At 42.2% G+C, this 23,646-nt stretch overlaps 2 protein-coding genes across 4 annotated transcripts in view; one reads left to right on the plus strand and one right to left on the minus strand.

The window, feature by feature from the left end:
* LOC137456613 (adhesion G protein-coupled receptor F5-like) overlaps nucleotides 1-23,646 on the minus strand; it is a 59,508-nt gene that overhangs the window by 12,116 nt on the left and 23,746 nt on the right. For 2 of the 3 annotated variants that reach the window (XM_068168140.1, XM_068168138.1), the window contains exons 2-6: nucleotides 8,428-8,558; nucleotides 4,787-4,966; nucleotides 3,169-3,296; nucleotides 2,666-2,724; nucleotides 1,910-2,052 (exon numbers count right to left, since the gene is read on the minus strand). In XM_068168140.1, coding sequence (XP_068024241.1) covers nucleotides 1,910-2,052; nucleotides 2,666-2,724; nucleotides 3,169-3,296; nucleotides 4,787-4,835 — 379 coding nt within the window. In that variant the 5' untranslated portion in view covers nucleotides 4,836-4,966; nucleotides 8,428-8,558. The remainder of the gene's footprint in view (nucleotides 1-1,909; nucleotides 2,053-2,665; nucleotides 2,725-3,168; nucleotides 3,297-4,786; nucleotides 4,967-8,427; nucleotides 8,559-23,646) is intronic. The other variant, XM_068168139.1, reaches the window with a different exon arrangement.
* LOC137456620 (mitochondrial import inner membrane translocase subunit Tim9-like) overlaps nucleotides 16,011-23,646 on the plus strand; it is a 52,564-nt gene continuing 44,928 nt past the window's right edge. The window contains 3 exon segments of the mRNA XM_068168150.1: nucleotides 16,011-16,089; nucleotides 16,092-16,146; nucleotides 16,207-16,278. Coding sequence (XP_068024251.1) covers nucleotides 16,011-16,089; nucleotides 16,092-16,146; nucleotides 16,207-16,278 — 206 coding nt within the window.

Consider the following 23,646-nt stretch of genomic DNA (forward strand, 5'->3'; position numbering starts at 1 on the left):
GATAGTACATAGCAATTCCCCTGATAATTCCTCCTAGCAAAATGCTACCAATTTACTTCTTTCTGATCTTCAAAAAGATGAACACATAGAAATATGGACATGAACACATAGAACATGAACACATAGAAAACGGTAACTTCAAGCTCTGACTAGTTAGGTTATTTTTGCAAAGGAGGCAAGGACCATCAAGGACAAATTCAGTCCCAGTCCCATACTTCACTAAACAAACAAAAAAGGTAGAAAGTTGTGTGGAACAATGTATTTTTTCATATTTGCTCTAAGAAAGTGCAGTCACTGCATTCCTCTTTGATTTTATAGAGCCAGCCATACTAGAGATTTATATCTGCTGTTTTAACAACAGAAAATCATACCAGAATCCTTCATAGAAGTGTTGATAATTTTAAGAATCGATCTTGAAGTTCTCTTTGAAACTTTTCTCTCTGTTGAATACTGGATGCTGGTTGGGATCACCTGATCAAAGTGATACCAGGTCACATTCTCACTTGTTGAATTTATCTCACAAATCAGTCTTATGGTATCCCCCTCAAAAATGTCTGCAGGATGCACAATGAACTTTGTCTGATCCGGGAAGAAAAAGAGCAAAATGCTGCATTATTGCCATTCCAATTAAAATCTATTTTGTGTCTTTCATCTTGTGGGAGTCCTAGGTGCTTCACAACTAATATGTACTCAGCATCAGTTGCAGGGCACTACCTCTGACAAAAGCAATGCAATTTTCCCACAATGTATTCTTCTACTAGCTTTGTCAGCCAATGATCCGAGAAGGTTTTTTTTTGCAGAGATACAAAAATATTAGCACCATCACTACTTGCTAAGTAGATAAACTGGGAGGAGAAGCAAGCAGGCTAAAGTAATCCTCTGAGACAGACAGTACACTGAGCTCCGGGGTACTAAATCAGGCAATTGAGAATGTGCCAAGGAAGCTAAAGGGAGACTGTTCTCATGTAAACTTCAGAAGGCTTTTTGTTTGAAGAAGTGAGAAGCGCTGGCAGCCTGATATGCAAAGAGCTATCTTAGTTCTGGAGGTGAGCTTAAGTGCATTCAATTTCTCTCCTGTGAAGAGACTGTCTCAGGATTTAGTGAAGTAGCTGGAAGGATTTTGTTTTCTGTGGGAGGTACTGCATGCATGGTCTTCTCATGCAAGTCCTAAGCTTTGGTGGCACAGGATGAAATTAAATAGATGCAGAAATAAATGTTTTTCTGAAGGTTCAGTACTAAGTAATCAACAGTATTAGGCAGCTACATGGTTAAGACTAGAAATATTAAAATGTGGTGGGTTTGAGAGAAGGGCTCAGCTTTCTCCCCCCCCACAAAGAGGAAGAAAGAAACCACAGCTAGTCAGCCAGAGAAGCAAAAGGGAAAAAAATGCTATATTTACAAGCAATTTTGGGGAATGCAGGATATATATATACAATTTACAGTATTTACAATATATACACAGAAACATACAGCAAAGTAAAAAAGCAATAATACAGGAACGAAATTCCCTTCTCTGGAGGAGGGTTCCCCCCCTGTACCCCCTTCTCTCCCCTTTTTCTCCAAAGAGGGTTAGAAAGAGAGAAAAAGAGCAATTATTAATTAAAGCAAAGTATATTAGTAGGCCTTAGTTGCTTATCTGTCCAAGGTCAGTCTGGCAGGGAGCCCAGAAGCAGACGAGCTGGAAAGGGAGAGGGAAAGGAGCAAACTGAGGAAAGTCCCAGCTGCACCTAAGCTTAAAACTGCATTTTACCAATCCACCAATGAAATTAGTTTAGAATATCTGATTGTTTTTGTTAACATTCCGAAACATTCAGCCATAGTGTCCCAGCACTGTCTCTTTTCTTAAAGGCACAGCCTCAAACGGTCACATAAAGGATGAATCAAAATACAGAAAGAGCTTTAAACCTACTGGTGATTTCTGTTGTGAAGGTAGTTGCATTCATTCGGTACGATTCATCTAGAAATTGTGATACAACTCTGTTGGAATTTGCTATCTGATTGAAGGTTGCTGCTCCTGCTTTCACTTCGTAGTTCACAAAAACACTTCCAGGACTAAACAGACACAAGAATGAGAGAAGCATCAGAATTAAATATTCTTTCATATTAGTGATTTTTTGTGTTGTGGTGACCCATCTTGCATGGCTGGAAAGGCTTTACAGAGCTCACCTGTTGTGACTTCAGATTTGTTCTGCTACACAAGAAGGTTGTGCTACACCTCTTTTCACAGAAAGAATGTCTTTATGTATTATCTCCTTTCGCTGCTATCTATTTCTACTAAACTAAATATGTGTGGACTTAAGTAACATCTCTTTTACCAAGATCCAATGTTATAAACATTGTCAAAGTACTAATTCATCTGATGGCCTGGAAGATTGTTAGGTTTGTTTGTATCCTTATCCCCTTTTGGGTGGCATTCTGCCTTTCCCACAAGAGGCTGTTTTGTGTCTTGGACTTCTGTGCATTACTAAATTTTGCTCACAGTCCTATTTCCATGCTAATAAATGGGCTTTCCTTTACAGCTATTATTAGTGTTGTTCACTAGGTATATATTGGGTGTGGATTCTGGCCAGAAGGAGTGTGCACTCTGCTGATTGGTGTCTCCTTGTGACTGGCCAGAAAGATTTTTGTCTTTCAGAAAAAAGAAGAAAAAAAAAAGTTTACTTACCTGAAACCAGTTACTGCTGCTGATACAAAGCCTGGTAAACATCTGTAGCTAGCATTAAACTGTAAACAAAGACATATTACGTGGCATGAGTCCTCTGTATGTTACTCTAGTGTGCTTAAAACACAAAACTCCCTTCAGCAGTGATACGAATAAGGGCATGTAACCTGATAGACCAGGGCTGGTGTTCTCCCCAGTATCATGGAGTGAATTTATGTTGATGATTTTGTTCTGTGTGTGCTCATCAGATTTAGTTTGGTTTGGCTTTTGACACAAAACATTCCTAAATACTTCCCTGTCTGCCATCATATTGACGTGAATGGGAATACTGTCATTGTCTTTCAATGGATGTCAGTTTTGGCCCACTTTGCAGCTACCACTGCTGCATACTTCACAGCTCCCCACAGAGACAAGGGCAGCATACCCAGTTTCCCAGATATTTAGGTTGAGTACCACAGTTCTTAGAGGACTTTTCACCCTCAGAGATTGAAAACAGAAGTCATTACCGCTTTTTCAAGGTCAGATTTGTATTTTGTATATAGTTCTGAAGAAGAATCCATGAGATCATCCCTAAAGTCTGTGTCCAGTCTGACTGACATGTTCATTAAAATGGGCTCTCCCATATCACATGAATCTGTAAGGAAAACCATAAAAATAAACATGAGAATAATCAAAGCAGTGCTTACAAAGTAATTTCTTACCTTTTCTTTCTAACTTAAAGATAGAATCATAGAAACATAGAATGGTTTAGGTTGGAATGTAACTTTAAATATCATCTACTACAACCTCCCTGCCATGGACAGGGAATTCCAGCCTGACCCTGAATACTTTCAGAATGAGGCATCCACAACTTCTTTGTTTCAACACTCACATTGTAAAAAATTTCTTCCTTATGGCCAACCTAAATCAAACCTCTTTCAGTTTAAAACTGTTGTCCCTTGTCCACTTACTGCAGGTCCTGACAAATGTCTCTCTCTATCTTTCTTGTAAGCTCCTTTTAAGTATTAACAGTCCTTCTCTAAACAACTTCAACTCTCTCAGCCTTTCTTCACAGGGAAGGTGTTCCATCCTTCTAGTTGTTTTCATGGACCTTCTCTGTGCATACTCCAACATGTTCTTATACTTTTTGTGCTGAGGACTCTAGAGCTGGATACAGTACTCTAGGTGGGGTCTCATGAGAGTGGAGTAGAGGTGGAGAATCACCTCCCTTGACCCACTGGCCATGCTGCTTTTGATGCAGCCCAGGATACAGTTGGACTTCTGGACTATGACCACATTTGCTGGACCCTGCAACTGACCTTGTTGAACTTGGGGTTCATGAGTCTATTTAAGGACATGTCCATACCATGTAGTGGAGGAGCATTGTACCAAGGACCTTGAACTTCAAAGGGGTGTGTAACTTCCACATGGAAGAGATACAAGCTCTAGTCCTGAATAAGGTATAGCAGTACTGACATGGGTCTGCTCTGTGATAAGGGCACTGCTGCTAAGCAGAGCTGATTTGAATGGGCATGCTGACAGCACTTTACTGCTTCCTGCTCTACTGCTGCCTCTGGACACTTCAGCATGCAGCTCCATCACAAATCAGATGCTTGTGGGGGTTTATCTTGGGTTACAGAGACAATAGGTAGTGCTCCACCCCAGTGCTGCTAAGCCTAGGTGTCCAGACATCAAAGAGGTTCTTAAAAAGTCATGGCTGTCTTGTCACAAGAGTCATGAAATAGAACCAAATAAAAGATATATGCTGGGGTTTGTTGTTGTTGTTGTTCTTTCTCTTCTCTTGATCACTATGTCACAGTTTGGTCATATTTGTAACTTCCTCCATTGAAAATCTGATGAGATGAAACTTTCCTTGCTTACTGAAAGCCCCAAAGAAACATATGAGTGATTCCAGGAACTTAGGCTCCAGGACAGCACTAAATATCTCCAAGCACTTGCATCAAGGTGAACCAACATCCCAAAAAGAAGAGCTCTAGACCTTGTCTGCAGACTTTCCATGCTCATAGGCAATGTGGTAGCCAGCTCAGTCCTGTCATGCTGCTTTATCACACCTGCAGTACTACACCATCTTCTAATCAGTACGTGAGTTGTAAAAGGAAGAAGTTCAGCACTGTTTCTCCTTACCTTCAGTCTGAGGCTGACAGTAAGGTCCATAGAAAGGCATTTCCTTCATGTAGCCACAGGACAAGTCAGGTGCTAAGCTGACAGAAGGGCAGGTTATCAAGTCATTGCACACCACACTTGGCCAGGCATATCCATTTTCACAAAAACAACAGCTACTGTTCTCACCACTGGGCAGACAGACTAGTGTCAGACAGAGAAATACTATGAGAATAGCAAATGGGGCATAACATATCACATTTATATATAATTACCATACTATATCTTTATGCCAGTGATTTCAGCTAAAAGTTGCTCTTTTTGTCAGTTCAATTAAATGATACCAACACCATGATCAATGATTGCAAGTCTTACTATATTAATGCTAAATGACTAAGCAGAAATGGGAACAGGGATAAATCTGATCATTTACTTTTAAGTAAGTGAATGAAAATGTGGAGCCTGATCCTACAAATTTACTTGGTGTATTGGCCAGCAACATATTATAGGTTTCAGATTTTCTGTTTCTCTACAGCCTGGGCTTGAAAAAAAAAAAGTATGGGATTTTAAAGATTGTAAGAACATGTAATGGTCATTCAAAGTCCTGGTGGCTAGTGAGGTGCTGTGTCATTCTGACTGTATCCTGACAGATGCTGCATAAGAAAAGGTAACATCATCACAAACTGCTTTAAAGACATACATTCCTTCTAATAGAAAAACGGAAAAAAACACTGTCATTGGCAAAGCAAGATATTAATGAAGAGATTTTCACACATGGCGTCTGACCCTGAAGGCCTTTAAAAGATTCATTTGCATGTTTCAAGAACTGATGAACACATTCAGTGCTTTAGGAGCTAATGACAAGAAGGCACTAAATCTCGTCCTCTACTATTGTCGGTACTTGCTGATGTTCTACAGCCTCTGCTGTATTAAATACTTGGATGTGATGTTGCACAACCACAACTTGCCTAGTAAAACCTGTCTGATATGTTACCTCATGTCGTAGGGTTGGAAGGGTAAGGCCATAAAGCCTTCTCCCTCCCCCCTGTAAAGTAAAGGGAAGGAAAAATTGAAGGGAAAGGGAAAAAAAACTCACAGCTGAATTAGCAAAGCAATGGGTGCTGTATATTTACAAAGCAGGGAAACGCAGGGAAATATACCAATTTACAATATTTACAATATATACAAAAATACAAATATACAAAGTAGCACAGAAATGAGAGTTCCCCCACCTCTGCTCCCCCTTCTCTCCCCCTTTCCCCAGAGTGGGTTAGAAAGAGAGAGAAAGAGGAAAAAGTTAGAAGCAGTTATGTGTTAATTGGAAAGTGGTTAATACAGGCCTTGCAGTTTATCAGTTTCAAGGTCAAGCCTTGGCCGAAAGCCCAGAAACAGCTGCTGCTGCTGAAGGAGGGGAAAACAGAACTGAACTGGAAAAGTGCAGGAAAGCCCAAGATACCCTACTGCACTCCCAGTTCAGAAGGTGCTTCCTCCCAATCTACCAATGAAATTAGTTTAGATCCGTCTTTTTCGTTTACCAACTTCCGACCACTATATTCCCTTTCTTAAGGGGACAGCCTCAAACAATCACACCTCATAAGAATGTGTTTAGTGAGTTATGTTAGTGTTTCTGTCAGGCTCAGAGGACAGCCTCTAAATGCTATTTATGTTCCAAATGCAAGTGGAGGGAAGAAAACAGTTTGATAACTGCTGTCGCAGCTTCCTCTTCACTTCTCCATGCCTTTTTTCAACCTGCTCGAAAAGCACATTGCGCTCATGTCAGTCCACCAGAACTGAAGTCCCTGTGACACCAGGAGCTGAACATAGATGTTAGACTCCATTTTATCATAGTATCATAGTACCATAGTATCATTCAGGGTTGGAAGGGACCACAAGGATCATCTAGTTCCAACTCCCCTGCCATGGGCAGGGACACCCCACACTAGATCAGGCTGGACAGAGCCTCATCCAGCCTGGTCTTAAACACCTCCAGGGACGGGGCCTCGACCAACTCCCTGGAAAACCCATTCCAGGGTTTCACCACTCTCATGGTGAAGAACCTCCTCCTCACATCTAGCCTGAATCTCCCCACCTCCAGCTTCATTCCATTCCCCCTAGTCCTATCACTACCTGAGATCCTGAGAAGTCCTTCCCCAGCCTTCCTGTAGGCCCCCTTCAGATACCGGAAGGAGACAATTAGGTCACCTCGGAGCCTTCTCTTCTGCAGACTGTACAGCCCCAACTCCAATGACATCAGTTGCTCGCCCCTCGTCTATTAATTTTGTCACCTGCTCATAGAAGGCAACCAGGTTGGTCAGGCAGGATTTGCCCTTGGCAAAGCCATGCTGACTGTTCCCAATCACCTCTTCACTATTCTTCTTTTAGCTTCATAGGGTTCACAATGTAGAAGAAAACAGTGCAGACAGTGCAGAAACCATCTGAAAACAAACCTTTATACAGGACAAAGCAGAAAATGGCTTTCCATGATTTGCAGTGTTGAAGAAGCAGAAGGAGTATGTGAAGGTTACTGAAAACGTGGGAAAGTGAAGTGAAATCTGAGTCCAAGCACAATATTTAAACAGGAGTCATTCAGGAGTGGCATTTTGGTCATAGGTACTTGCCATACTGTCAATAGATTAGTGAAGAACACTACTGTCACTCATCTGTAAGCACCTCTGTGCCTGAGTTAGCTTTGTTGACAAGTTACTTCTAGGAAAGACTTCTTTGGTTTCTCTCTTTCATAGGATGGGTGAATTCCATCAGGAATGGGGCTCAGGTAATTGCTACCTTGGTTTAGCCGATTTACATCCCTTACAGTCTAACACAGGCGAGAAAACAGAAGTTTTGCTCAGTTTCCCCTGTAGAGACTTTAAGACTGGGAAGCAAGAACCCAGTTCCTGGATTTCTCCATCTCTTTTACACACTGGAGAGACTCTGGGTTCAGTTTCCCCAGCTGATCTTCTATTGACTCCTCTAATGTTTTGTGGATGTAAGGGAGAACCATAGCAGCTGGGTACTACAAGCAGAAGCAAACTAAAAGCAACGGGTCTTGGAAAGAATACTGTCGTAGGGTTGGAAGGGTAAGGCCAAAAAGCCTCCTCCCTCCCCACTGTAAAGTAAAGGGAAGGAAAAAAAAAACCTCACAGCTGAATTAGCAAAGCAATGGGAGCTGTATATTTACAAAGCAGGGAAACGCAGGGGAATATACAAATTTACAATATTTACAATATATACAGAAATATACAACAAAGTAGCACAGAAATGAGAGTTCTCCCCCCTCTGCTGAGTTCCCCACCTCCGCTTCCCCCCTCTCTCCCCCTTTCCCCAGAGCGGGTTAGAAAGAGAGAGAAAAGAGGAATAAAAGTTAGAAGCAGTTATGTGTTAATTGGAAAGCAGTTAATACAGGCCTTGCAGTCTATCAATTTTTCAAGGTCAAGCCTTGGCCGAAAGCCCAGCACAGAGAGAGCTGCTGCTCGGCAGAGGAGCGGAAGACTGAAGATAAAGGTGCCGGAATGCCCAGGATACCCTCCTGCACTCCCAGTTCAGAAGGTGCTTCCTCCCAATCTACCAATGAAATTAGTTTAGATCCTTCTTTTTTCGTTTACCAACTTCCGTCCACCATATTCCCTTTCTTAAGGGGACAGCCTCAACCGTTGACAAATACTTACTATGTATTGCATGAATGGATCAAAGTTTGAGTCCTGTGATGTCTGGTAGCATGCTGTGACCAGTAGAAATAGGTACTGGAGAGCTGCAGTACTCAGGGATTACATTTTGTCCAGCTAGTTTGCTGTACAGCCTGAGAAGAAAATGAAACAAAAGGATCGGGGAATGTCCATCTGACAAATGCAGAAGTATCAGCACACTTTATACGTTTACATAATATGTCCAGACTTTTGCAGCACACTCTGCCTGTTCACTCCATCTAAGACAGTGCATGGAACAAGGTCCATAATTATTCCTCTGCCACTTTCACCAGACTGTTTCCCATATATCTATATCTAGATATAATTTTTCTTTTTTTGTTCACATCAGCTGTACCTACTCAAGATGGAGGAAGAAGGCAATCATTTGGATAAAGCACAGTCTTAAGTAGATTCCTAACAGGGACAAATGAGATGCTAGAAATTCCCCTGCCATAAGAAAAGTTGACTTTGGACCTTTAGATATTCCTCACAGTGGTACCTGGCAAATGCACAGACAGAATATGAGCTCTGCTACCAGGCATGTTCCACTCTGGAGAGTGCAGTGGTAACACCATGGGCTCAGCTGGAGATTTCTGCCTCTTTGTTATCCCTTGGTTTACAAGAGAAACACTGAAGAGTGATATCTCTTGGGGAAAAAAAATGAGGCTTTAGTATATGTCTCCATTAATTACACTGATGTAAACCAATACCCTAGAACACAAGGATACTGACACACTGAAATGCAGTGAAATCAAACCCCACAAACCCTTAACCTTTCCCAGCTCACTAATATTTATGTTAATTTACTCATGCAGCAGATTAAATGATGAAACATAAGGGGAGAGGCAAAACATGAACTAATTCTTACAGCAGGCATTTTTTTTTGTAATCAGAGGGAACAGAGAAAGGAAGCTGAAGAATGCATAAAAATATGTATTTTGCTATAAATATGCACTTTCTGATTATTCTTAGCAAAGCGCTCCCCTAGTCCAGAAGCAAAAGTAAGACAATAACTACAGGAAAAAGCAGAATACAAGGACATTGTGAAAATCATTTTGAGTGAGGAAAACACTGAGAAAAGGCTCTTGAGAATAGTGCTGAACATTACTTGAGTGGAAAACATCAGCTTGATAAAAAATATAGAATATTGAAGTTAGATTAAAGCTAGATTAAAATGATAGAATATTCAAATTATAGAGCAGCCCTGCAGAAAAGGACTTAGGGGTACTGGTGGATGAGAAGCTGGACATGAGTCAACAATGTGCACTTGCAGCCTGAGACCAATTGCATCCTGTGCATGGGCCAGCATGGCTAGCAGGTTGAGAGAGATGATTCTGCCCCTCTGCTCTGGTGAGACCTCACTTGGAGAACTGTGTCCAGCTCTGGGGCCCCCAACGCCAGAGGGACATGGACCTGCTGGAGTGAGTCCAGAGGGGGAGCCACCAAGATGATCAGAGGGCTGGAGCACAAAGACAGGCTGAAAGAACTGGGGCTGTTCAGCCTGGAGGGGTGAAGGCTCCAGGGAGACCTTATAACTACGTTTCAATATCTGAAGGATACCTACAGGAAGGCTGGGAAAGGACTGTTTAGAAGAGCTTGTAGCAATATGATGAGGGGCAATGGTTAAGGTTACAAGTAAGAAGGAAATTCTTTACAATGAGAGTGGTAAAACAGTGGAACATGATGCCCAGGGATGTGGTTGAGGCCCCATCCCTAAAGCCATTCAAGATCAGACTTGATGTGGCCCTGGGTGGCCTGATCTAGTTGTAGGTGTCCCTGCTCTCTGGAGTGGGGTTGGACAAGATGACGTTTGAGGGTCTCTTCCAATCTGATGCAATGTGTGAGTCTGTAAAATAATGGTTTGAGTTGAAAGAGACCTTAAGGGTCATCTAGTTCCAACTCCAAAGTTTTAATGTGCTTCTGTAAAATTATGATCTGTTTGTATTCATACAAACCATCCAGGACCTCACGCTTTGAAAGGCTGTGAATCACCATGGGGAAGCAGAAAAATCAGCACCTTCTGAGACGATAATAAAAATTGGAAGTGGCTTCTTGCTGCCACTGTTATTGAACATCAGACCTAATTCTCCCAAGTAGACAGGCTGCTTCATTGTGACTTTTCTGCTCAAAGGAGCCCCTGGCAGAAAATTATAATAGGTACTCATTAATATTAAAGGTTTTTGCAACTAAAGTGATGACATTATTATATGTGTGGTCTCACCTTCTCATTGGATAGGGGACAGCAATGAGCATATAGCTGAACAGTACACTTGACAAAACCAGCATTGGTAAGCAGCAGGGATCTGTGAGAGTTTCTCACCAAAGGTGATTCTTAGAGAGATGCCTCACTAGATCTCCACCAAAATGTGTGCGTAAGCTTCTTTCTTACCCTCTGTTCTCAAATGATGTGGGAAAGGCAGTGATTATTGATATGATGCTGTGGAAAACTTTAAATGATTGAGACTAACAAGAGTCTGCCTGTGAAGACCTGCATAGGGATCTCAGGATCCAGTAACCAAAGGGGGTCTATAGGAAAGCTGCACAGGGATTGTTGATATAGACCCGTAGTGAAAGGACAAGGGGCAATGATTTTAAACTAGAGCAGGGTAGATGCAGATTAGACATTAGGAAGAAGTTCTTTGCTATGAGAGTAGTGCCACACTGGAACAAGTTGCCCAAAAAACTTGTGGATGCCTCACCTCTGGAAATATGTAAGACCAGGCTGGATGAGGCTTTGTGCAACCTGGTCTAGTGGGAGGTGTCCCTGCCCATGGCAGCAGGGGTTGGAACTAGATGATCTTTAAGGTCTCTTCAAACTCAACCATTTTATGATGCTAAGTGACTGGAACTCAAAATTAATGAAATTCAGCATTGATAATTGCAAGGTAGAAAGAAGTGATCCTGACGTATTCTGTGATGGACTCTGAACTGACTCTTACCAGCCTGAAATGGGGTCTGAGGACTACAAACCAGAAAATCATACTATCTAGCCATTTGACCTTATCCAGTATGCTTTCTGAATAACCAGAAAGTAAAACATCTCACTGATTCACAATATCTTTCCACCTCATCCCAAAATCCATTAAAAATAAGGCTGTTAAAGGCTTTATTATTTTTTTAATCCAGTGGTGAATGGCAGGCAGAATTGAAGGGGGGAAAAATTAGGAGAATGAAGTGTCTCCAGTTCTCTGTGCACATCCATATATCCAGAATTATACAAATGAGACTATTTTGCTTTTCTGAGGATATCATACACTTTTGACAGCCATAAGACTTCCATGGATTGAAATAGATCAAAATGGATGAAGAGGGAAACATTGTTGATTTATAAGCTGTGGCACAAACCCTTGAGATAGTGATATGTCTCAAGAATAGAAACACTAACCAAACTAAGATTTCTGATAGTTTTGTATATACAGCAAAAGCTCACAGCATACAGTACAAAAGCCTAATGTGTTCAAAGAACTTGCATTTCATTGGTAAAAGGTTGATGAAACAAATAATAGAAAGGAAAAAAGGTCATTAAACAAAGTTTATGATGAGGTTAAACAGCATCTGCTACTGTTTTGCATGCATTTTTTACACTGCTCACAAACTCACATTCAAATGTTGTGGGTCAACCTCTAATTTCAGATACACCCTTTGTGCAACTGTGTAGCTGAGACTAAATGCCCTGTTAACTGTACATATATGAAACCATACAGAAGACAACTCATGAAAAAGAACCATGCTGCTACTCAAGCTTTGATAGTTATTTAAAAATCAGAAAATCTCAAAGTAGCATCTAGAAAGCCAGAAACTTGTAAAGCAAAGGTCACATTGCAAAGAGGGGAAAAGATTAAATGTCCTTCTCAGGCAATGTGGCTGTTTCCCTTGTTCCTTTAGTGTCTTGTTGACAAAACAATTGCTGTAAACTTTGCAGTGAGCAATTTCTCAAATATCTCCCTTCAGCTGGTAAAGCAGAAGATATGTGGACACGTTAATAACTTATCCTACAAAATGCCTCCCGGGAGGCAGTAAGTATCTTTTACTTATTAAGTCCCAGATTGCTAATGCCACCCAGGTTTGCTACCAAATCCTTTTAAACTAAAATATAGTTCAGAAGATTCCTAGGAGTAAACAGGAAGGTCTCACTTTAACTCAGGACATAGGTATGACCTTCTTTTCATTTCTTCTGCAAGTTTCTCTTTTTCATAAATGTTACAAAAGAAACACAAATCCACTCAGCACAATAGTTGCCATCACATACATTTTAGAAAACAACACCACCCAGAGATATAGTCTGCTTTACCTTCCCAGGTGATTCAAAGAGGTCTTCTTATTAGATCCATCTGAAATGTTCTCTTCTTTCTACTACAGCCCAAGCTGCTCTCTCAAAGGGAAACCGAAACACAGGAACTTGTCTAATTAGCCGGACATGTTATTTCTGCTCAGAAAACCAGTCACCTCTACAGCCTGCACTCACTTTTCAAGTGTGAGGCTGAACAGCGATGCCACTGCAGAAAACCCACAAGGCATTTTAAGAGGAGTTATTTCCTGATACCATTCATCAGGTAGTACTCATTATTTCCCCCTGCACTCATCTAAATCCTTTAGTGTCTTATCTGCACATTAGTTCAAGTGGACTAACTTGTTCTGCTGCTTTTACTCACCTGCTATGTTCTAACAGAAGAGGGTGTTGAGGACTGAGAGCAGTAAAATCACCTTTTGTAGCTATGGTAAAATGCTTGTGGGTTTTGATTTAAATAACAAGGGAGGAAAACCCTAAAGATTTCCTACCCAAGGTGGAAGCATACTTGCTGTGAGCTGGACCTGGCATTGATGCCCTTGGAGAAGCTTCACCTTCCATGAAGGATGGGGAAGAGCAAGAAATCTCCAGGAACCAGGTGAAACCCTGATATGTTATATATGCTTCTACCTTGAACAAAATCTGGAGCCAAAAGGCACTGAACAAACAGGGGATGTCTGTCTAGATAGCAGTGGGGCTGTTGTCACTACAGTGTTTGATCACAGCTGGTTTATCAATAGTATTTGCTTCCACAGCAAGCATGTGAGGCAGCAACTCACTGCATTCAAGTGTCTGTGGAAAAACCTGGGATTAAACTTGTGTTGTGGAGGATTAATTTTCAAACAGTGAATTATTCAGGCAATAGGTCTATGGAAAGACTTCCTGTTCTCCAACAGACTGGAAACATTCCCCGTGGAGATTTTAACTTCTCATAAGAAATCCATGGGTGGGTGATATACTCATGGGGCAGGAAGATGTGCCCTAGGACCTCCAGAGCCACCTTGGAGCAGATGAAAGCCTGGTAAGACACACAAGAGCCACCAGAGCATTCTAAAAGGGCACATCTCAAAGGCAGACAAGTCAAGATGTAAATGCCACTCACTGTCATACCACAGAAGGAAAATGAAAGCAAAAAAGTCAATAAGATCCCTGATAAAATGACATGCCTTTCCCATTTCAACAATACTTTGCAGATTAAGGGGTTGTGATATCCAGCAGTCACAATAGGGTCATGTAGTATGCTTGACAGACTTCAGGGACAGGATGCCATCCAATGGGACCTGGACAAGCTTGAGAGGCAGACCTGAGTGAACCCCAAGTGTCTGTGTCAGCACAATCCTTGGTATCAATACAGGCTGGGTGATGAATGGTTTGAGAGCAGCCCTATGGAAAGGGATTTGGGGGATACCAGTGAATAAAAAACTAGGCATGAGTCTGAAATGTGTGCTCACAGCCCAGAAGGCAAATTGTATCCTGGGCTGCATCAAGAGCAGCATGGTCAGAAGGTCAAGTTAGGTGATTCTGCCCCTCTACTCTGCTCAGGTGAAACCCCACCTGGACTACCATGTCCAGCTCTGGAGCCCCCAGACACAAACCTGTTGAAGTGTGTCCAGAATAGGGCCACAAGAATGGTCAGAGGGATGGAACACTTCTGCTATGGGGAAAGGCTGAGAGAGTTGTTCAGCCCGGAGAGTTGTTCAGCCTAGAGAGGTGAAGACTCTGAGAAGACCTTATTCTGGCCCTTCAGTACTTAAGGGGGACTTATAATGAGGATTGGGATAGTCTTTTTAGCAGGACCTATTATGACAAAAGAAGGGGTAATGGTTTTAAACTTAGAGAGAGGAGATTCAGGCAAGATACAATGAAGAAATTTTTTACAATGAAGGTGGTGAAACACTAGACCAGGTTGTCCAAGGAGGCAGTAGAAGCCCAATCCCTGGAAGCATTCAAGGTGAGTTTGGATGGGTCTCTGAGCAACCAGATGTAGTTGAAGATATCCCTGCTAACTTCAAGGGGCCTGAGCTGGATGACCTTTCAAACAAAACCATTCAATGTTCCTATGATTCTATGCTGCCTACTGACACTGACTGTTTCAGGGGAATGGGAGGAATGGGTGTCATGGTGGCACTGGGCATAGTTTGTGTTGCCCTTGATGTTATCTGTTTAGAGCGACAGTCATTTTTGTGTCACAGTGAGCTTAGATTATGTCTACAATTCTCTCTCTGCTGTCTGTGATGCATGTGCTAATTGCTCCATTTCTAACAGCCCTAAGACATGTCACAGCAGTTTGGCTCTTGCTGAATCTGAGTCATAGAAAGCAAAATGTATGCTTAACAAATTTGCCCTGCAGCCTTTGCAGGTGCCAGTATTTACTAAGGATACTGAGGATTTCACAGTATGTGACTCCAAAATTCTCTTCAATGAGCCAACTTGAAGGTGCAATGTCCTTGACAGCAATACAACCTATTCCTGTTCCCTTTTCTGCAAACTTGGTCACCTTCTGCTCCCTAAGTGTGGTGAGTCAGCCCTCAGCCTGTCATTCTGCATCGCTTTTAAGATGACAAAATTGGCAAATTGGCCTGATTGATACCCTTGTGGCCCTTAGGGCTTGTGCCCACCATTGCAGTGGCATCACTCTGGTTATTATTCACCCAAGATGATTCAGGAATTTGAATAAGCAGAAAACTGAGTCTGCATCTACAGCACTAAATGCATCCACCTTTCTCTCTGCAGGCAGGTTTTACTGCTGGCCTTGCACTGGTGCCTTGCAGACCCCTTTCTGAGCCAATTTGTCTCACTATTCCTGCAGAAAACTAGACCAGCAAAAAAGCATCTAGCTTGCTTTCATCTGAGTGAGTTTAATCACCTCAGGGAAGGGCCCAATGAGTGACAGGACCAGAGCAAAGAGGAGCAGATATATGGCTCCAACCAGGGAAGGGAGAAGCAACAGAGGGGTTGGCAGGAAGGGTAGGAGAGCAAAGAGAAGAAGTAGCCCTTCCTTTCTGCTCTGGAAAGCAGTTCAGCATGAGTATATGGTCCATACCTACAGAAACAGTTGCAGACTTTCTTTGCAAGTTCTGATAAGAAACAGTGCCAGTGCAGAGGATGGGATAAAGAGGAGAGCAGGCTTGTCAGACCAAGTTAGCTTTTCATATTGCCAGCCCTTGACTGGAAAACTGATCTCATTTAAACCCTCCTCCCCTTCATTTTTATTTTACATAGTTTTCAAGCAATTTTAAAAGCAGTTAATAGGTGAGTGAATCACAGGCTGCAGAATATGGCTGGACAAATACCAGAATCTACTCAGATCAAGAAGTTCAAAGAGTTTCTCAGGACATAAAATACCATAATAGAAACAGCTTCCTGGACTGCATAAAATATTTCACTAACAGAGAGGTTAAACCAGAAAAGATGTCTTGCTCAGACTACTGCCTGTAGAAGTATTTTAAAAATACACAAAGGATTACCATGAGATTTCAGGAGTATCACAGTCATCAGAACAAAGCTCTGGTGGCTAAAGCAGGACTGCTTGCCCAGCTCTTGGGGTATGGGAATGGAAAAGAATGTCAGAAAGGGGAAAACATCCCTTAAAAGAGAGTTTCTGGTCCAGACCTGCATCATCAAACTGCAAAAGTATGAGAAGTCTTGGTTTACTTTGCAGAGGAATGTGAAAACTGCACAATGACAGAGCATTAGGTATATAACCAACTGGTGTGTGACCACAAGGGCATGTCCTGATCATTCTGTTGTTTTTTCCTGTATACATTCATCATGTACTGTCATGTCACCAGAAACTGAACTTCCTGGATTTTAGAGTTCTAAAGTTTCAATCCCAGAACACTTATAGTGTAAACATCTGAGGCTGCATTTAGCTCTCACTGGCTCAGGAAAGCAAGGAAAAGGTGCATCAGAGGATGTTTGTTCTGAACAAGGAGCATCCATGCAAAGCAAGGCTGGTTTGGTTTATTCTAAATAAAGGTTATTGTTTATTCTAAATTTAGCGTGGTATGGGAGTTGAATGACAGTCAAAACCCCATGTTTAGCATGTATTTAATTTGGCTCATTAGCATACTGAGGGGTGGTAACCTTACTATTAAAATTGCAGTTAATTAGACAAAGGTCTTTACTTGGGCACCCTGGCCCTCAAAATCTCCTTTGAAGTATGTTTGTGTTATTTGATCTCTGCTTCATCTGGTGGATGTGGGGAGGCCTGTGGATGTAGTTTACCTGGACCTCAGCAAGGCCTTTGACACCATCCCCCATAGCAAACTCCTGGCCAAGCTGTCAGCCCATGGCTTGGACAGCAGCACTCTGAGCTGGGTTAGGAACTGGCTGGATGGTCGAACCCAGAGAGTGGTGGTGAATGGTGTCACATCCAGCTGGCGGCCAGTCAGTAGTGGAGTCCCCCAGGGATCAGTGCTGGGCCCCATCCTCTTTAACATCTTTATTGATGATCTGGATGTGGGCATTGAGTCTATCATCAGTAAATTTGCTGATGACACCAAGCTGGGGACAGGAGTTGATCTGCTAGAGGGTAGAGAGGCTCTGCAGAGAGACCTCGACAGGTTGGACAGATGGGCAGAGTCCAATGGCATGAGATTTAACGCATCCAAGTGCCGGGTTCTGCACATTGGCCACAACAACCCCATGCAGTGCTACAGGCTGGGGTCAGAGTGGCTGGAGAGCAGCCAGGCAGAGAGGGACCTGGGGGTGTTGGTTGATGGTAGGATGAACATGAGCCTGCAGTGTGCCCAGGCAGCCAAGAGGGCCAATGGCATCCTGGCCTGCATTAAGAACAGTGTGGCCAGCAGGAGCAGGGAGGTCATTCTGCCCCTGTACACAGCACTGGTTAGGCCACACCTCGAGTACTGTGTCCAGTTCTGGGCCCCTCAGTTTAGGAAGGATGTTGACTTGCTGGAACGAGTCCAGAGAAGGGCAACGAAGTTAGTGAGGGGCTTGGAACACAAGCCCTATGAGGAGAGGCTGAGGGAGCTGGGGCTGCTTAGCCTGGAGAGGAGGAGACTCAGGGGTGACCTTATTGCTCTCTACAACTACCTGAAGGGGGGTTGTAAACAGGCAGAGGTTGGTCTCTTCTCCCAGGCAGCCAGCACCAGAACAAGAGGACACAGTCTCAGGCTGCGCCAGGGGAAGTTCAGGCTGGAGGTCAGGAGGAAGTTTTACACAGAGAGAGTGATTGCCCATTGGAATGGACTGCCCGGGGAGGTGGTGGAGTCGCCGTCACTGGAGGTGTTCAGGAGGAGACTTGACAGGGTGCTTGGTTACATGGGTTAGTTGATTAGGTGGTGTTGGGTGATAGGTTGGACGTGATGATCTTGAAGGTCTCTTCCAACCTGGTTTATTCTATTCTATTCATCAGTTTTAGCTGAAGCAGGGCCATCTTCATAAGACTCCCTCCATAGCTCTTTGGCAGGCCACCTCTGCAGACCTTCATTTAACACAAACATGTTGATTGTGAATGACCTTGTTCCCAAAGCATACTAAATCAGCTTGCCTTTCTGTCCCACTGTAAGATAGGCAATTATCCCCCACATATAAGGAACTATCATTTATGATTTTTAAGTATAGATGGCAGAACCTTCACTCACAGGAGAGAGTTTTTCAGCAAGATTCAGTGATGGATTGCTAAGTTGAGCTTTTCTAGGAAATTGTTAGTTTTTTATGTGAATCTGTTGCAGTTTGAGCTGGGTGCCCCACTGCAATGTTTACTTCCTGTGTCCAGAAGTCCAGCCCAGAGGGGTGGACACAGGAAATGATGTAGTATTTCCTACCACAATTCTTTGCACCCACTATAAGATCCAGTGCGGAGTCTAGCACGCTCTCTTTTCTTCCTCCTCCGTCAGCCGGTAACTGGGGGAGATGCCTTCTGGCTTTGGGCCTGGATAGGCCCAAGGCCACAGGGGGATGGGCAGTCTCAGACCTGGCCAGCTGAGACTAGCCTAGCAGTGGGAGAGGGAAGAAGGAGCCCTGGGGGTCTTGGGTGTACCCTCAGGTGGGGATGGGATCTCTCTGGGTCTGTTTTGGGATCTTTCTTTGTCACTGTGCTTTTGGCTTTCTGTAAATGTTCACTGCTTTCTATTTAAACTTTCAATCACTTTTGCAATCCGTTTGTCTGAGTGTTTACTGTTGCCAGGGGTGGGGAAGGGGGCTGCCTCAACCCAGCACAGAATCCTGCTTTCAGCATAGTGCAATAATTATAACCACCACAGCAAAACTTTTGAGTTGTTGCCTGGTTGATGCTGCAGTATGGGTTCAGTTATAAGAATGTCCATCTGCCCTAAAACAAACACAGCACTCCTCAAGGAGCAGGGAGTCATTCTGCACCTGTACTCAGCACTGGTTAGGCCACACCTTGAGTACTGTGTCCAGTTCTGGGCCCCTCAGTTTAGGAAAGATGTTAACTTGCTGGAATGTGTCCAGAGAAGGGCAACAAAGCTGGTGAGGGGTTTGGAGCACAAGCCCTATGAGGAGAGACTGAGGGAGCTGGGGTTGCTTACCCTGGAGAAGAGGAGGCTCAGGGGAGACCTTATTGCTGTCTACAACTACCTGAAGGGAGGTTGTAGCTAGGTGTGGGCTGGTCTCTTGTCCCAGGCAACCAGCGCCAGAACAAGAGGACACGGTCTCAGGCTGTGCCAGGGGGGGTTCGGGCTGGATGTTAGGAGGAAGTTCTTCATAGAGGGAGTGATTTGCCATTGGAGTGGGCTGCCCAGGGAGGTGGTGGAGTTGCCATCACTGGAGGTGTTTAGAAGGAGACTGGATGTGGTGCTTGGTGCCATGATTTAGTTGATTAGATAGTATTGGATGACAGGTTGGACTTGATGATCTTGGAGGTCTCTTCCAGCCTGGTTAATTTTATTATATTTAATCCCATTCTTAATGCTTGAACACAACTGCATTTACATGTGCTTCCTGGACATAGTTGTCTTGGGGGGGGCCTGGTGATTCTTTTTTACACCAATGATTCCTCTTCCATTTGTATCTTCTGTGTATACATATCTATTTCTGTATTCCAAGGTCAAGATGGGCTTTAAGGACTATGTGTTAAAATATGTGCATGCGTGCATAACATGACAGATGTGGTGTCCTTGCAGAAGCAAGTAATATACTGTAACAAAAGGAGCATCACAAGAACACCTATAAATTATTTGGAACCCCTTCAGAAATGTGATTGGAAAAGGGAATAATATTCATCTATTTAGAATAGAGCAATAGCCTGTTGCTATAGGAATAAAAAATGCTTACCAACATAAAATACTTTTCTGTATTAGCTTAAAAATACTATTGCAGTAGGATAGGTCAAGGTCACAGCAAAAGGGAGGTTATTCTGCAGAAAAACTGATGCATCTGAGGTCATCGCTCTCAAGATGGGAGTGATAAATATTAAGTTAGCTTGTTTAAAAGTGATAGAGCCCTGGACCAGGCTGCCCAGAGAGATTATGGAGTCTCTTTGTTTAGAGACATAACAAAGCTGTCTGGACATATTCCTGTGCAACCTGGTGTAGGCAAACCTGCTTCAGCAGGAGGGTTAGACTAGATGATCCTCAGAGGTTCCTTCCAATCCCTACCATTCTCTGATTCTGTGAAAAACAACAGCTAAGAAATGAGTACAAGCCAATTAATTTGTTCATTATAGTTCTTCCAGGCATCTTGTAACACAGTCCCATAGAAAATGGAGAGATTGCTAGGTGGATGTGCTCTATAACTGTTGCTCCATTTAAGTTTTTTGTGCATGTAAGGATTTTTATGATTGATTTTGGTGGTGGGTTGTTTGTTCATTTGTTTTAATTCTTTCTCATTACGAGAATCTACTAAAATATAGCAATAGACACTGCTGCTCCTGTCCTCTATACAATATACCACAACATAACAAATTGAAGCAGTTATAGAGAGACAGCACCTACTTCTGTAGTTCAGATAGTTTAGTAAGATAGAATACTTATTTTTTATCTGTAACTAATTCCTTATTTGCCAAAAGAAAACTCACGTAATGTATGCCGAAATATTCATCATGTACTGCAGTCTACTGCAACAGTAAATATTTCTGATTGTGGTGGGTTGAAATTTCCCGCCCAAAATAAAATTGCCAGACCAGCTCAGTTGGAAGCAAATGAAGCTATATTTACAAGCAAAACTACAGCCTAGAAATATGAAATGTCAGGAGGAAGTTTTACACAGAGAGAGTGATTGCCCATTGGAATGGGCTGCCCGGGGAGGTGGTGGAGTCACCATTGCTGGAGGTGTTCAGGAGGAGACTTGACAGGGTGCTTGATTGCATGGTTTAGTTGGTTGGGTGGTATTGGATGATAGGTTGGACACGATGATCTTGAAGGTCTTTTCCAACCTGGTCTATTCTATTCTATTCTATTCTATTCTATTCTAAAATATACAATATTTACATGTATTTACCATTTATAAACAACACAAGAACTCCCCTGGACAAAACCAGGGGGCTACCAATAGCTTCACCCTCTCCCCCCCCGAACAAGGGAAAAGAGCAGAGAGTTGCTTGTTAGTACTTAGCTGCAACAAGAATACAGCCAAGGTCAGCAACAACCAAACAAAAGCAACCAGCTAGTATCTGCTAGAGAAAGAGAAAAAGTTAGTTTATACAATTAACTTTATGTTAGTTATCAGACCAATAGGATTATTTAGACCTTATCATTATTTTTCTTTTGCATCCAATGGTAATTTATTTACATTCTATCACTTTCTACTCAAGATCTGTGGAAAATTTCCTAGGAATCAGCCTAAAACTGCCACACTGGTTTTATTGGTGAAAACTAAAATGTAATTTGTGAGAGTGAACTAATGTTAAATCACTTTGTTAGGTACAGAAATTATTTTGGATCTTTGTTACTCATGTTTGGCTTTCAGAATAGTTCATGTGAAGGACTCCAGTTTATTATACTTTTTGTTGTATTGAAGTAAGTTATTAGGGAGCTAATTTGCCTACTTCAGATATGCTGTTTTGTGTTGATCAGATTAGTGCTAAAATGTCATTTCTACTAACAAAGATCTGAGTATCTGGATTTGTTACTGAATTGTATATTTTAATCCTAAAGATTTCTTTTTCTGAAAGGTGAAATAGGAATTTTGAAAGCATTCAAAACGTGTGTGGCATTTTACCCCGACCTTAAAATTTGGCTTTATGAAATTCATATGATAATGCAGAAGTCTGTGGGGTGTTTCTTTTTTTGGTTGGTTGGGTTTTTTTAACCTGTGTAACAAATGATTAAGTTTTCAAAAGCCATCTTTGTATCTTTTTAATTTCAACAACAGCCTGAATTTCAACTCAAAAGCTCCCAAGTTTTGCTGGATTTTTTTTTTTTTTTGACAAATGAGTGAAGCATGAAAATGCATCTAGTGAGAATTCACTGTTGATGTATGAATATCTTGAAATCTTGACAAGGGCATTTTTTTTCTCCAATCATAGAATCATTTAGGTAAGAAAAGACTTTGCATTGAAATGGTGTTTATGTTAATATTTTGTGGTTGTGTATGCAGCTAGTGTGGTTATCCCTGTTCTTACAGCATGGCTAATCTCTAATCTATAGTATCTTATTCATGGATAGCTTTGAGTGCAGTGTAGTCCCTTTCATGTCAAGTGATAAAAAGAAATGGAAAACTTCAACGGCTAAGACTGTTCAGTAGCTATTCTTTAATAATTTATGTACAGTGCTAGACAGCACTGGACATACCAGGGGGTTTCTCCTCCAAACATGTGCATCTGAACGCAAGTTCTACAGAGTTCATACACAGTTAGCTACTACATATTTATGCTATTTCCTGTTCATTTACATTCAGCTTCTCCCACCTGTGCATGGCAATGTTCCCTGGCAGTGGGCTTGGGAGAGTCTTCCTCTTAGTTGCATTTTTCATCTCTGCATATGCCCTTTTGGTCTTTTTTTTCCTGTTCTTCTGCTCACGTCTGCAGGAACATCTGGTCTGTCCCTGGCCTGTTTCCTGTTATCTATACATTGTCTTAAATAAGCATTCCACAGATATACCTTCATCTAAACATTACATTTTTGTGTGACAGCTTTCTTCCTTCATGGTAAGCAGGCCTTGAGCTTCTAAATACAAAGTCCAAGATTCATGTCTTCCCTTCTTTCAATTCACAAATTAGAAGCACATTGTGATACATAGTCATCCTGTCCCTCAAACACTCTGGTTTCCATACATTTTAGTTCCTGTTATTCTTACTTCCATACATTGGTTTAGTTCCTGCTATTCTGGCTTCTGTACATTGACTTATGATAGGTAAATGTATAATTATTCTAAAGAGATTAATATAAAAACTCTCCTTCACTAGTGTAGGACAGTGATTCAAAGGAATTGACTCACAAACTGTAAGCCAAAGTGCCTTTATTTTGCTAGTGGGGAGAGCATAGGGTCCACACCCTTTACAAAATGCAACTTTGAGACAAAATTTTAGTCAGTTTATATAGTATTTTTGTCAAACACTGCATATGTTCTATAGTTCATACCCAATAAGCAAGCAGTCTGGTTATATAACTTCAATGCTCTATTTCGTCTGCTGTAATTCTGTGGTTTCCCAGATAGCAAAACATACATGCCTATAGGCAGTTGTTTTCAGTACATGGTTTTCTAGATAATGAGGTATACATTCCTGAAGGCAGCTCAGTCCGTATGACAGTACATTAGAGGATGGAAGGGACTTCCAGAGATCATCGGGTCCAACCCTCCTGCCAAAACAGGATCACCCTAGGGTAGTTCACACAGGAATGCATCCAGACTGGTTTTGAATGTGTCCAGAGGAGACTCCACAACCTCTCTGGGCAGCCTGTTCCAGTGCTCCGTCACCCTCACTGTAAAGAATTTTCTCCTCATGTTGAGGTGAAATCTTCTACGTTCAAGCTTGTACCCCTTGTTCT

Source organism: Melanerpes formicivorus, unplaced genomic scaffold, assembly GCF_026170545.1.
Source record: "Melanerpes formicivorus ecotype bairdi unplaced genomic scaffold, bMelFor1.0.p_v2 SCAF_133, whole genome shotgun sequence".
NCBI lineage: Eukaryota > Metazoa > Chordata > Aves > Piciformes > Picidae > Melanerpes > Melanerpes formicivorus.